The 14,143-nt window shown below is 37.9% G+C and overlaps 1 protein-coding gene across 3 annotated transcripts in view; it reads right to left on the bottom strand.

Moving 5' to 3' along the window:
- Nucleotides 1-1,264: 1,264 nt before the first annotated feature.
- MTDH (metadherin) overlaps nucleotides 1,265-14,143 on the bottom strand; it is a 73,158-nt gene continuing 60,279 nt past the window's right edge. For all 3 annotated transcript variants that reach the window (XM_066379186.1, XM_066379188.1, XM_066379187.1), the window contains 4 exons: nucleotides 11,208-11,315; nucleotides 7,144-7,284; nucleotides 4,983-5,139; nucleotides 1,265-4,354 (listed from right to left, as the gene is read on the bottom strand). In XM_066379186.1, coding sequence (XP_066235283.1) covers nucleotides 4,284-4,354; nucleotides 4,983-5,139; nucleotides 7,144-7,284; nucleotides 11,208-11,315 — 477 coding nt within the window. In that variant the 3' untranslated portion in view covers nucleotides 1,265-4,283. The remainder of the gene's footprint in view (nucleotides 4,355-4,982; nucleotides 5,140-7,143; nucleotides 7,285-11,207; nucleotides 11,316-14,143) is intronic.

The raw sequence follows: 14,143 nt of genomic DNA, 5'->3' as shown, positions 1-14,143 counted from the left end.
AAACATCTACAATGCACCTCCTATACCTGTCCTGATATTAGGGTTAGAAGAAATTATTCTCATTATTTAGAAAAAAATAGTAGTAATGGCTTATTGTTTTTTCAAGATTACTTTACATTCTATTAAGACCTGTTATAATCTACACTTGCTATATAGGTGTTACCGGCTACTGAGTTTCTTCAGCTGTTTTCTGGAATTTAAAGCTTTCACTGAGTGGCAGAAATTTCTTCCAGAATCTATTACATATAAATTGGACATTCTTCTTTTTTTATTTATTCATTTTAGAGAGGATATATATATATGGAGAGAGAGAGGGGGAGGAGCAGAAAGCATCATCTCCCATATGTGCCTTGACCAGGCAAGCCTGGGGTTTCGAACCGGCAACCTCAGCATTCCAGGTCGACGCTTTCACGCACTGCGCCATACAGGTCAGGCATAAATTGGACATTATTAGCTGCTACTTGGAGCAGCATATAAGATTTCAGAATTTCGGCTGAACTGGACAAGCTAAAACCTGATCTTAAAAATGATGCTTGGGTACAGGATGTGCAGCATGTCAACCCTATGACAGATACCACTGTGCTTCAGATCCATTTCTCTGCTGCTTCCCCAGTAATGAATCCTGAAATGTTAACTTGGCCCATGACAGCCCAGAATAAATACTTCCCATTTCTCTTTGTAGCTAGGGATTAAGTGATAAGCTTGGGTTGCTAAGCCTAGTTGGTATGAATAATCTGAAAGATGTGTTCTTAAAAGGAAAAGGGAAGATGCTGACAGGACATTGCCAGCTGGTGCAACTTTCTGCAACCATGATGTGAAAGCCACATGTTGAGACTAGGGAGGAGCAACACAGAATGAATGTGGATCCCTGACCCTGCGGGGCCACCGTAGCCCTGGACTGCCTTCCAGACTTTTACATGTGAGAGAGATAAACTATCTTGTTTAAGTTGCTATTATTACTGGGGGACACAGCCAAACTATATAATGCCAAGTTTTAGTTGTTTTCTTAACCTAAAAGGTTGATAAGATTGATATAATGCATTTGGTGGCAGTTACATCTACTGCTAACATGATGAAACATGGGAGCTGTTTTTCCTACAGAGAACACTGTGTGTCACAAACAAGGACAGTCTAAGAGGTGCTTAATCCAAATATTTGCAGGTAAGGCCTGCAAGTGCATTTTTGGTTTTAGATAGAAACATCAAGAACATAAGATGCAGAATGGACTGAAAAGTCCCTCCCATAAGAGAACTATAATGAGCAATTTAAACAAAACAAAAATGGTTTGTTTTATTTACAATACTCAATGCATTTTACAAATAACATATTTGCATTCCCTAAGTCTTTTGGAAAGTAATTCCAGTTTGTGCAATGAGTTTACAGTAAAGACTTAAGACATCTATTAGACATTAATTTAGAATTAATTTCTAAATTTTGAAAGATATTTCACACTATATTAATAGAGGAGTGCTTTTAATTAAGAAAAACTAAACTCTGTAGTTAAATATTGCCCTTCAATATTTTTAGCCCAAATACAAACCAGATCAACCTATGAAATAATACCATTATATTTGAATGAATTATTTCCACAGCCCCTACCCCAACAAAATGCATGCACAAAGTAAATGGCGAATTACGTTAATGACATTTTATTTCAATATTTTTGGACTCTCTCAACTACCGTTTTGCTTAGTCCGGAATACAGATAGGCAGGGATTCTCATCTGGGAAATCCTAAATCACTACTCCCTGATTTGGAATAGGGAAGAATTTTCAGTAGGTGGAGACAAAAGGGATCAGAAATATTTTAAAGTAGTTTCTCTAGGAGCTTTATTTGCTAATCAGAATAACGTTCCCCCTCCAGGCCTGATAAGACTAAAGGGATCGGTTATCTCCCTACTAACAGTTTGAGGAGCAGTAATCCAAGCTCCCAGAGGACACCAGTCCCTTCTCTCTCCTCCTCCCTGAATCACTATTTGATTTTGTGCCTTCTGAGTTGATGACGGGGAACAATTCCTGTGTTCAGATTTGAGAAACTACTTTCATGTCACATAAAGACCTCTGAATCAAGCAAAGAGCAATCAACAATAACACTGTAATTTTGCAAGAGTTGCACCTCGTGTATGTGAAAGAGAGTGAACACTCAGAGCTGTCATCTTGTAAAATAAAAACCCCATGTCCTAGCTCTTGGGCAGGGAAAGGACAGAGGCTTCTCCACATCCTGGGCCCACCCCAATGTAGCAATGCACTTCTCTGTCTCCTTAAAAGACAGTTTAACACCTGGTAGACATGGCAGACTGGGAGATGTTCAACTGGAGAAATAAAGTCCAACACTTGAAGCAGCCAACAAAATTTTAAGATAAAAAAATAGTGAGGTAGAGTTGAGAGAGTTCAATTAAATTTTTTGAGCACAGATCTTTTGGCACACCCTAAAATTAGACTAGACTCCTCACTGAACTTTTCTCTTGTCAGACCTTTACAAAGTGCTGGCAACTTAGGAATCCTTGGATCTATTTAGGAATCATTTATGTAAAGCTAACAAAATAAAGTCATTTGAAGAAATCCATTCCTGGCACTTTAGCATATTTACCCCAATATCGAAACAAATAAAAACAATGCTATCCATTTGCTGAATTTATTTAAACAAATCAATTTAGAAATATCATGTAATTAAACAAAACTTCTGACATGTAAACATACTGCCATGTTCCTGAAACAGATGTTAACGCCTGATAAGAGTTAATAATTGCTTGTTAGGAAAGCTGTCCATTAATAAGGCCAGTCTTCAGCAAAACTAAAACCATTCTGTTTCTTTAGCTTTCCTAAGCTGACAATGCAATATTATAAACCACAATCAAATATAATAAAAACAACAACAACGCTGGATGGATAGATCAGTACCATTGGTTACAGCTACACAGTTTCATTCTTGGTGCCACATAAGAACAATTAAGCCAATCACATCAAATAAATCATGGCTTTTTTCTTTATCACAATTCACTAAGTGATGTTAATTATGGTCCTTGTCAAACACGTTTGGTAAAGGCTATTTACAGTGTACATGGCTAGGCATGCACTATTTATAGTTACAAAGATACCTGCCTGTTTGTTACAATAGATTACACAGTGCCTGACAATGGTGAAACAGTTCACACATCATTTAAATCAATACCGTTTCAAGCAGGAAACGCTCCTTAGTTGACCATGACTGCAATAATTACATGAAAATTCTTATAAAAACACGAATCCCCTTCAAGAAATTGATGCATATTCTACGCACTACAGGTTAAGGCAGTAAAAAAATGTATTCCTGATAACTGGAGGTCTTGACATTGTCAATTAAAGCTGTCTGACTCTAGTTTTTCATTTTCCATCATATGTTCAAAGTTCTGTCTGTAGAACTAGTTTGTGAAAGATTTCATTTTTACAGTCAAAAAAGTATTAGTATGAAGGAGAGATGATGCTGGAAAAAAGTAATTGCTAGGGAAAAAATATAAGTTGCATTTTGCCTGAAAGTTTTCAAATCATAACAAGAGCATTATTTGTGAGCCTCATTCTTAAAAGTATAAAACAAATACATATAGTTTACCTTTCTTAATTTAAAATATATTGTTCTTTGAACAATTCAAGTAATGTAAGACTATCAAAAATAACTTCATAAGCCATAAGTGTCAACTGCATTTTTAATGTTTTAATTAAAAACTTTTTAAAAACTGTAAACTAAACCATGACAGTTTAGTTAAATAAATGATAAATGACTTATTTGCACTTGTGATTCCTTTAATACAAATTGCTACCAACAAATATGTAAAGATATGGCAGATTATGCATTTGATCAAAGCACTTTGATTTAAGCATAAAACAGATTCAAATGGTATCAGTTCCGTGCATAAGATCCAAGAAGTTGCCTACGAATTTGTAGGCAACCCTCTCTCTAATCAGAATCCTTTATTCCTCAGTTGCAGATGAGATAGGGCACAGTCTGTTGTAAACAGGGCACTGCTGTAAAACCAGAATAATTTTCTTAAATTAAGTTCATTCTCATTAAATTGAAAAGACTTTCCCCAAGTGTCTTCCAGCACTGTAGAATATTCTGCTGACCTCTTAATTTCATAAATTAACTTTCCTTTGATTCCATTTTTATGGTGGTTGTGTTCACAGTTTTGTTTTAAAAATTGGTTTAAATTTATATAAAACTCTGTACATGTTCACAAATTATTGCATAAACAGCATAATCTTCAAGACAGTGTTTGCAAACACGTGTCCAATTCAGGAAAAGAAAATTCACGTTTCCCGCCTTGCTTTTTTCTTCTTTTTTATTTGTTTGGGAGATTCCCAGCTAGTTTCAGACTTGGCTGAAAGGGAAGGCAGAGGAAACAAAAACGTTAGGAATAGAAGGACAGTAAATACTGTTACATCTCAAAAATATAAAAGTAGTATCAATTAAAACATGCTTTGAAATCCACTAAGACTGCCTTAAATGTTCAGTTTTCAAGTTGTAGACACGTTTTAGGTTATTCTATGTCTGCCTTTTTCTTTCAATTCCAACGTATTATTTGCTTTAACCATATAATGACATTTTAACAGTTCTGACCTAGAGAAATAATCAGTTAATATGCTCGATCTAAGAAATAACAGTGAAAATGGGTAAAAGGACACTAGCAGTAGCTGAGGGAGAAAAGGCGTGGGGAGGCACAGAACAGTCTGCAGGTTCTGGAACATCTGTACCCAGAAGGGAGGGACCGAAGGACCAGGGCAGGTGCCAAGTCCTCTGTGTGTGTCTTCAGCCTGTTCTCACCTGGAGTGATTTCAGCTCCTTGGCCCTCACAGCTGAATCCACAAGGTTTCAAGGAACTGAGCTTTTGTAAGGGAAAGACAAGGCTGCTCTAAAATCAGCAGTCTAAATATCTTAGACTTCTGGGACAGTAACACTTACAAACAGTACAGAGAACACACAAAAGAACCCTAAATGAGATTACTTACTTTGTGAAGGAGGCACACTATTTTGTTTAGTATTTGACTTAGATTTATCTGACTCTTGTAGCACTGGTGGCACTTGGGAAGGGCTCTTGTCAGAATCACTTTTTGATAAAATAACGGATGGCTCGGTAGAAACAGCAGGTGGAAGAGTCTTGATAGGCTATTTTGGAATACAAATATTTTAGAATTTTGTAAGAAATTTCACAGAAAATTAAATACCATAGTAGTATCAAGAGACTGTTTAGCAGCAAATAAATACTGATGCTTTCCAGAAACAGCACAACTAGTACCTGCCCTCTAGTGACAAAATCAAATTTACCTTTACCCAAAATACTCACAAATACAGGTTGAGATAAAAATGGGTGAAGGGTTAAAATTACAAGATATTTATTGACTCTCAATAGTAAATAATTTTCATTAACTTTCATGTTTTTTTCTTATAAATTGCATGATTTTATATTTGTTAGCAATTCAATGGTTCTGTCCTCTTCCCACCAACTTTGACTGACCTCCTCAAAACCTTTTCATGTGAAAGACAAAAAGAAAATGACTAACTTCAGAAATATCTGTGGGTGTGTAGTTGACACTCCTTTTCCTCCGTCTAAGGAGGCAGGGATATCTCAAACAGCAGCAGCAATAGCTTTAGTTTCCTACCCCAAGAAAAAGAGGACCTGAGACAAAAGCTGACTATGGCTACTAGTCCTGCCAATCAAAACAACTTAAAGTCAGGTCCAAATCTTTTATCCAGTCTGTTCTGAAATCATAAAGCTTATTTAGGGCATATCTGAGCTGTGACTCTCCTCTTTAACCTGGGGGCAGAAGGGAGGTAAACAAACTGATCTGCCTCACTGAGGTCTGTTAATGAACTGTCAGAACCAGGTAATAATAGAGTCCCCAATGTTTGGAGAACGTGAGGCTTTACCAGATGAATAGGTAATCATTTCATCCCTTAGCTTTACCTTGGATCATTATTTTGAATATAAAAACAAGGGTAAGTAATGTTTCCCTTGCCCTTTGTTCTTCTAGGCCTCGTGGGCTCTAGAGAACAGGGCGGAAACAAGAGGAGGAAACTGTGTCCCCCTGGGCAATGGCTGGGACTCCTCCTTCCTACGTCAGGTATCTGAAGCATCATTTTTGTTGTTCAGTTCAGTTTTCTTAATGTTCCCCATACTTATTTCATACCCAAAAGTCTTATTACTTATTTTTAATCTCCATTCCTCCTCTGTTCTTTCATTTGTTTATGTTCAATCACAAAAGGACTCTGAAATCACAAAAATCGCTTCTGAAAATAAGCAAAACATCAAAATGTCAAATGACCCTTTGTAGTCCTACTATTAAACCTATAAATGTATTGAACCCGTAATTCTTTTATCTCAAAATATTGTTAGGAAAATAAAAGCATAAAATGCACATAGAAAAAATGGTTAAGATTTTGTTTTAGTACAAGACTTACAAACTCTTTCTCTTACTGGTAATTCAGGTTCTTGTCTAAAACGGTATCATTACGGTACAGATACTCCATAAGGGCAGAGGTTTTTCTTTTGACACCTTTGTTCTCTGATGTGTCCTCAGAATCTAAAAGGGTAGCATATAGCACCCAATACATTTTTTTGAAAGAGTATATAAATGAACCATGCAAGTCCAGTAGAATTTAATATACTTCAATATGATGTAAATTTACCTACACAGGAATCAGTTTAAAGAGTTATGGTCTGTGCCAGTGGCCTGGTCCTTTTGTAAAATGATGCCTCTGACACATCAAATATTTCCACAGAAGGCACATATTTCAAGAACCTGTCACCAAATTTAAACAAATGTTACACTTTGAGAGGTTGGACCATAGTCATTTTATGCGCAAGCTGTGGGGAAAGTGTAACCAGGCACATTTTCTCTAAGTTACCTGTCAATCCCTTATACGCCCACATATTTAACAGGAGAAAATGCAGCCTTGCAGATCTGGTTTCGCCACTGATACTCATGTGACTTTGGACAACTTGATTAACTTCTCTAACCTCATTTACATAAAGGGCCTTACTTTTCTCACAGGGTTGTTGTGAGGGATAAACTGAGTATTTTAAATGCTTAGCCCAATACTTTAATTAATTAATTATAATACAATTCTTCAAGTCATCAAAATTTTATTCCTTAAATATAAAAAAGTTACCTGGCTATTTTTGACGAGTGCTTCTCCTGAATCACTAGTGCTTATGGTTTTCAAAGTAAAAGCTTTTTCCTGTTTTGGACGAACTTTAGAGGTACTCACTAGAAGCTCTTCTTTAATCTCTTTTTCTAATTCTTCTGGGTCCTACAGAGAAAAGTTGTCTATTAGATGGCATAAACCACCCATTTTTACTAATTAAAATCTATTTGGCCTGACCAGGCAGTGGTGCAGTGGATAGAGTGTCGGACTGGGACACAGAAGACCCAGGTTCAAAACCCCGAGGTCACCGGCTTGAGCACGGGCTTATCTGGTTTGAGTAAGAGGTCACTTTCTCTGCTGTAGACCCCTCCCCATCAAGGCACATATGAGAAAGCAATCAATGAACAATTAAGGTGCCACAATTAAGATGATGCTTCTCATCTCTCTCCCTTTCTGTCACCAAAAAAAAAAAAAAAAATCTATTTAGTTTGTTGTACTAATGGCAAGATATTTCAAAAAAAAGTTCTGGTTCATAAACTGTTCAAACAGCTTAAAAGAGCATATAAAAACAATTATTTAAAATTTATAATACATAGTTACATTTGGAACATACATTCATCATACCTGCTTGCTTTAGGGATTTAAATCAATTCTGAATTAAAAAATAATACACTCACATCCCAAAATAGAAACCACTCTAATTTACTAAACCAACTCAAACTGAATAAACTAAACTAGTATTTTTTCTTTTAAAAAGATTTTAGTTATTGATTTTAGAAAGAGTGGGGAGGAAAAGAGGGCGAGAGAGAGAAAGCTGTGGTGGGGGTATATGAGCGGAGGAGTGGGAAGTATCAACTCACATCAACTGGTAATTGATTCTAGTATGTTCCTTGACCTGGGCCAGCCTAGGGCTTTAAACCGGCACCCTGAGCATTCTAGGTTGATGCCATAGCCATTGCACCACCACAGGTCAGGCCTAAACTACTATATTGTCTTTAAAAAAAAAAAAGTACATAGTAAATTAGTTGATATTTAGATTTTAGAAATTGCATTTCACTTAATGACTTCCTTAAAGTAATGAAAAATTTATATGTATATACAAATACATTTTCTAGACAAATTAAGTTTACATAGTAAAAAGGACAGATATAGGAATTTCAGTTTTGGGACACAGTCTATTTGTATATTTTCAAGGATAAATCATTTCTTGTTTCCCCGAACTTTAGTTTCCTTAACTATAAAATAAAAATTCCTAGATAATTTCTAAGGTCCTATCCAAATTTTAATAGCTTTTTGTTTGTTTTTTTGTTAGATTTTATTTATTCATTTGAGAGAAGAGAGAGAAACAGAGAGAAAGAGAGAGACAGAGCGAGAGAGAGGAGAGAAAGAGAAGGGAGACACAAGGGGGGAGGAGCAGAAGCATCAACTCCCGCATGTGCCTTGACCGGGGAAACTCAGGGGTTTGAACCTGCAACCTCAGCTTTCCAGGTCTACGCTTTATCCACTGCACCACCACAGGTCAGGCCGATCCTATCTAAGTTTTAATATTTCCATTCTTAGGCCTTCAGACTTTTAAAAAGTTTCAACAAAATAATCCTAAAACACATTTGATGCTGAGGTATGTGAAGTAAGTATGAACTAGGATATATTAAATAGGATCATCATTGTGAATTGCATTGTTCTTTAGCGAACTCATACATATAAGTGACCATTTTTTTAAACTGGTTAAGATGATCTTGAAAGTTTCTTTCCAACACTGATATTCTATAAAACTTGCTCAGAATGATAGTGGGCTTTGGACTGTTATTGAAAATTTTGTTGTGAATTTAAGATGAGCAAGCAGCTTTGGAAGTATGTATGTAAGATTTGCAATCTGTACAAAGTTAATGAGAAGACATCAGCTGGTTCTATGCTAAATTAAATTCTAACAGTAAAAAAACCCCACCAAACCTATACCAAAAGCTAAATATAACTTTACTGAAAAAAGGACAAATTAAAACATGTAATCATTTATGAATAGGGTTTTATGTGTGATATACTTCACAAAGAACCTCAAGATACCTCATTTAAATAATGGCGAAACCAAAATTTAAAGAAAGATCTGGCCTGACCAGGCAGTGGCGCAGTGGATAGAGCATCGAACTGGGATGCGGAGGACCCAGGTTCAAGACCCCGAGGTCGCCAGCTTGAGTGCAGGCTGAGCAAAAAAAAAAAGCTCACCAGCTTGGACCCAAGGTCGCTGGCTCGAGCAAGGGGTTACTCGGTCTGCTGAAGGCCCATGGTCAAAGCACATATGAGAAAGCAATCAATGAACTAAGGTCTTCGCAACGAAAAACTGATGATTGATGCTTCTCATCTCTCTCCATTCCTGTCTGTTCCTATCTATCCCTCTCTCTTTCTGTCCCTGTAAAAAAATTAAAAAAAAAAAAATTAAAAAAGATCTGACTTTTAAAGCCTTTATACTTATATATATATTTTCATTTATTCATTATAGAGAGGAGAGAGTGAGAGTGAGAGTGCGAGTGTGAGAGTGTGAGAGAGAGAGAGAGAGAGAGAGGAGCAGGAAGCATCAACTCCCATATGTGCCTTGACCAGAGAAGTGCAGGGTTTTGAATTGGTGACCTCGGCATTCCAGGTCAACGCTTTATCCACAGTGCCACCACAGGTCAGGCCTATTTACTATATTTAAAAAAAAACAGATGAAACTTTTTAAAAAGGAATTCTCACAATTTAATGATCTTTTCTAATTAAGTTGAAATTTACAGAATGCATCCCTCAAAATTTCTTTTAAAAGGAATTTAATCCACAAGCCAGAAAGACCATAATTAAGTAAAAAAAATGGATTTCAGATGGTACTGCTAACAAAGGATAGCTATCAATAACAGTTCTCATCAGTTAGCTTAGCCAATAGGAAAAGCATACTTTTATAGTTTCAGTTTTTATATCCACTGATCTTAGTCACATTAACATTAATGCCCACCAATTACTACTATAGAGAAAAAACAAATAGTGATAATGAATCAGTATCATTTATGAAGGGTTGTGCTTCTTACAACAAAAAAGAACTAAAACACATAGTTCCTTAAAAAGTCACGCCGCAACTTTTTCCAAAATAAAACAAATAGAAAAATTATATGCAGGTTTTCCTCTGGAAGTTCTGGCTATCTCCTACACTTAGAGGAATATAAACAATTATCTTACTTGGTTGTTAAAGTATGAAATAAAATTTTCATGAGCTGTAATGTAATGGTAATATAGTGCTTTCAAAAATAAATCCACGCATATTTCTGGTAATCTAGTATGTTTGAAATTAAAATGTTTTCATCTGTATTATAATTTTAAAAAATTTCTCCAGATAAGACCAAATAAAAGAAAAAGAAAACGGTGAGCAATAGAAAGTATGATAGAAGCCAAAAAAAGCAGGAAAGGATACTAAGTGGAAGAACCAACAAACTCCGTCAGCTGAAAGGCTCCAGGTATTATGCACATGTGAAATATGGTATCTCCTTTCCATTTCAGCATAAGATAAACCAAAGTGCATCTGGACTAATTTAAAATTTTACTCATTTCCCTTTGGGTTTACAACTTTGGTATGTTTTTTTTAGAGCAACAAAGATTTTTTAATTTTACAGTATGACATAAAATCTTTAAAATAGTCTGTGAATTTTCAAATAAATTTAATGTCTCCATACGTCTTTTATTACTACAGTCTTAGCGTCTGAATATTTTCACATTTCTGCAGCACGTGCTTTGTAAATAAAGCTTGTTTTTTTCTTTTTAAGTGAGAAGAGGAAAGATAGAGAGACAGACTCCCACATGCACTGTGACTGGGATCCACCCGGCAACCCCACCTGGGGTTGATGCTTGAATCAACCAAACTATCCTTAGTGCCCGGGGCCAAGGCCTGTAAGAGGGGAAGAGAGAGAGAAAGGGGAGGGGACGACAGAGGGAAGGGGAAGAGAAGCAGATGGTTGCTTCTCATGTGTGTCCTTTCCGGGGACTGAACCCTGGACACCACATGCTGGGCCAGCATTCTCTCCACTGAGCAAACTGGCTAGGGCTGAATGAAGCTTGTTTTAATATTCTACCTGTGCAGGCGAGTTATCATCACCTTGCTTCTTCTTTTTCTTCTTTTTCTTTTTAGACTTCCCGACTGAAAGAGCACCTTCTCCCTTTTCTTTATCATCATCTGAAATCTAATGTTAAAAGTGAAAGTGTTAAAATGAACCAACTGGTTAAGTTTTCATTACTGAAACAGTACTATAAAATAATTTCACTTATTAGGTTTAGTCTTTATCTTCTAAATACAAAGTAAGAATTAGCAATAAGCATTAACACTAATCTAAAATGACATGCTTAAAAAAATAGATGAAACTCCATTCTCCAATTTTCTACGATCGACCAGATTTTCTTACATCTTTCATCACTTACTATAAGATCAATTAAAGAGCTGTACAAATCTTGGTTTTTAAACTTATTGGATAGGCAACTTTTATTTCAGAGTTTAAATGCAGAACTATTTCCATTAAAACTGAATTTGAGCCCTGGCCGGTTGGCTCAGCGGTAGAGCGTCGGCCTAGCGTGCGGAGGACCCGGGTTCGATTCCCGGCCAGGGCACATAGGAGAAGCGCCCATTTGCTTCTCCACCCCTCCGCCGCGCTTTCCTTTCTGTCTCTCTCTTCCCCTCCCGCAGCCAAGGCTCCATTGGAGCAAAGATGGCCCGGGCGCTGGGCATGGCTCTGTGGCCTCTGCCTCAGGCGCTAGAGTGGCTCTGGTCGCAATATGGCGACGCCCAGGATGGGCAGAGCATCGCCCCCTGGGGGGCAGAGCACCGCCCCTGGTGGGCGTGCCGGGTGGATCCCGGTCGGGCGCATGCGGGAGTCTGTCTGACTGTCTCTCCCTGTTTCCAGCTTCAGAAAAATGAAAAAAAACAAACAAAAAAAAAACAAAAAAAAAAACAACAAAAAAAAAACAAAAAACTGAATTTGACCCTGTTAAGAGAATGACAAGCTAAAGAGGGGGAGGAAATATTTGCAAACCATATATCCACCAAGGACTTGTATCTACCAGGGGTCTCCAAACTTTTTACACAGGGGGCCAGTTCACTGTCCCTCAGACCATTGGAGGGCTGCCAAATACAGTGGTCCTCTCACTGACCACCAATGAAAGAGGTGCCTCTTCCAGAAGTGCAGTGGGGGCTGGATAAATGGCCTCAGGGGGCCGCATTGCGGCCCGCGGGCCGTAGTTTGGGGACGCCTGATCTAGACTATATAAAGAACACTCAAAATTGAACAGTAAAAAAACTAACAATCCAATTAGAAAATGTGTAAAAGACATTTCATAAAAGAAGACAGATGGCAAAGCAGCATATGGAAAGATGTCCAGTATCACTGGCCATTAGGGAAATGTACACTAAAACCATGAGTTATCACTACATGTATCAGAATGGCTAAAATAAAAAAAAAAGTGTTAACATCAAGTGCAGGAAAATTATTATCACTCATGCATTCCCAGTGGGACTATAAAGAGATATAGCCACTCTGGAATACAGGCAGTTTCTTAAAATATTAACTATGCAACTACCACACAGCCCACACATTGCACTCCTAGGCAATTATCCCAGAGAAATGAAAACTTATGTTTACATAAAAACTTGTTCATGAATGTGTACAGCAGCTTTATTCATAACAGCCTCAGACAACCCAAATGTTCTTCAACAGCAGAATAGTTAAATACAGACATACCTCAGAGTTACTGCAGAGTCAGTCCCAGACCACCAATATTAAGTAAGTATGGCAATAAAGTAAGTTGTAATCTTTTTTGCTGGTGGAGGGTCTTGCCTTCAATTTGTAAAGAAACAAAGCATCTGTGAAGCACAGTAAAGCGAAGTGCAGTAACAGGAGGTATGCCTGCAGACTGAGGTATATCAGACCATGGACTACTATTCAAAAGTAAAAAAGAGTCAACTAATGATACATACAAGGAGGATGAATCTCTAAAATAGAAAAACAGTATCAAAAGGTTACATACTATAATTCTTTTCACTGAACATTCTTTTTTTTTTTTTTCCTGAAGTTAGAAGCAGGGAGGCAGTCAGACCGACTCCCCCATGCGCCTGACAGGGATCCACCTGACATTGCTCTGTTGTAGCTGGAGCCATTCTAGCACCTGAGGTGGAGGCCATGGAGCCATCCTCAGTACCTGGGCCAACTTTGTTCCAGTGGAGTCTTGGCTGCGGGAGGGGAAGAGAGAGATAGAGAGGAAGGAGTGGGGGAAGGGTGGGGAAGCAGATGGGCATTTCTCCTGTGTGCCCTGGCCGGGAATCAAACCCAGGACTTCCACACGCCGGGCCGACGCTCTACTGCTGAGCCAACCTGCCAGGGCCTTCATTGAACATTATTGAAATAACAGAATTATATGGACAGAGAACAGATTACTTACTGGTTGCTAGGAGTTTAAAAGGGGGAGGGATGGAGGGAAGAGAAACGACCATAAAAAAAAAAAAAGAAGCAACATGAGGGATCCTTGCAGTGATGGAAATGGTCTGTATTTTGATTATATTAACATCCATAGCCTGACCGGGCGGTGGCGCAGTGGATAGTGTTGGACTGGGATGTGGAAGACCCAGGTTCGAGACCCCAAGGTCATCAGCTTGAGTGCGGGCTCATCTGGTTTGAGCAAAGCTCACCAGCTAGGACCCAAGGTCGCTGGCTCGAGCAAGGAGTTACTCGGTCTGCTGAAGGCCCATGGTCAAGGCACATATGAGAAAGCAATCAATGAACAACTAAGGCAGGGGTCGGGAACCTATGGCTTGCGAGCCAGATGCGGCTCTTTTGATGGCTGCATCTGGCTTGCAGACAAATCTTTAATAATAATTAAAAAAAAAACATTAAAAATATAAAACACTCTCATGTATTACAATCCATTCGTTTCCTACCGCTCATGTTCATGGTTGCGAGTGGCTGGCGCCAATCACAGCTGTCCTCCGGGACAACATCAAATTTTTATTGGATAATGTATAATG

The sequence above is a fragment of the Saccopteryx leptura genome, chromosome 3 (genome assembly GCF_036850995.1).
Source record: "Saccopteryx leptura isolate mSacLep1 chromosome 3, mSacLep1_pri_phased_curated, whole genome shotgun sequence".
NCBI lineage: Eukaryota > Metazoa > Chordata > Mammalia > Chiroptera > Emballonuridae > Saccopteryx > Saccopteryx leptura.
The sequence above is the reverse complement of the archived record's forward strand: the minus strand, read 5'-3'. Positions and strand labels throughout refer to the sequence as shown.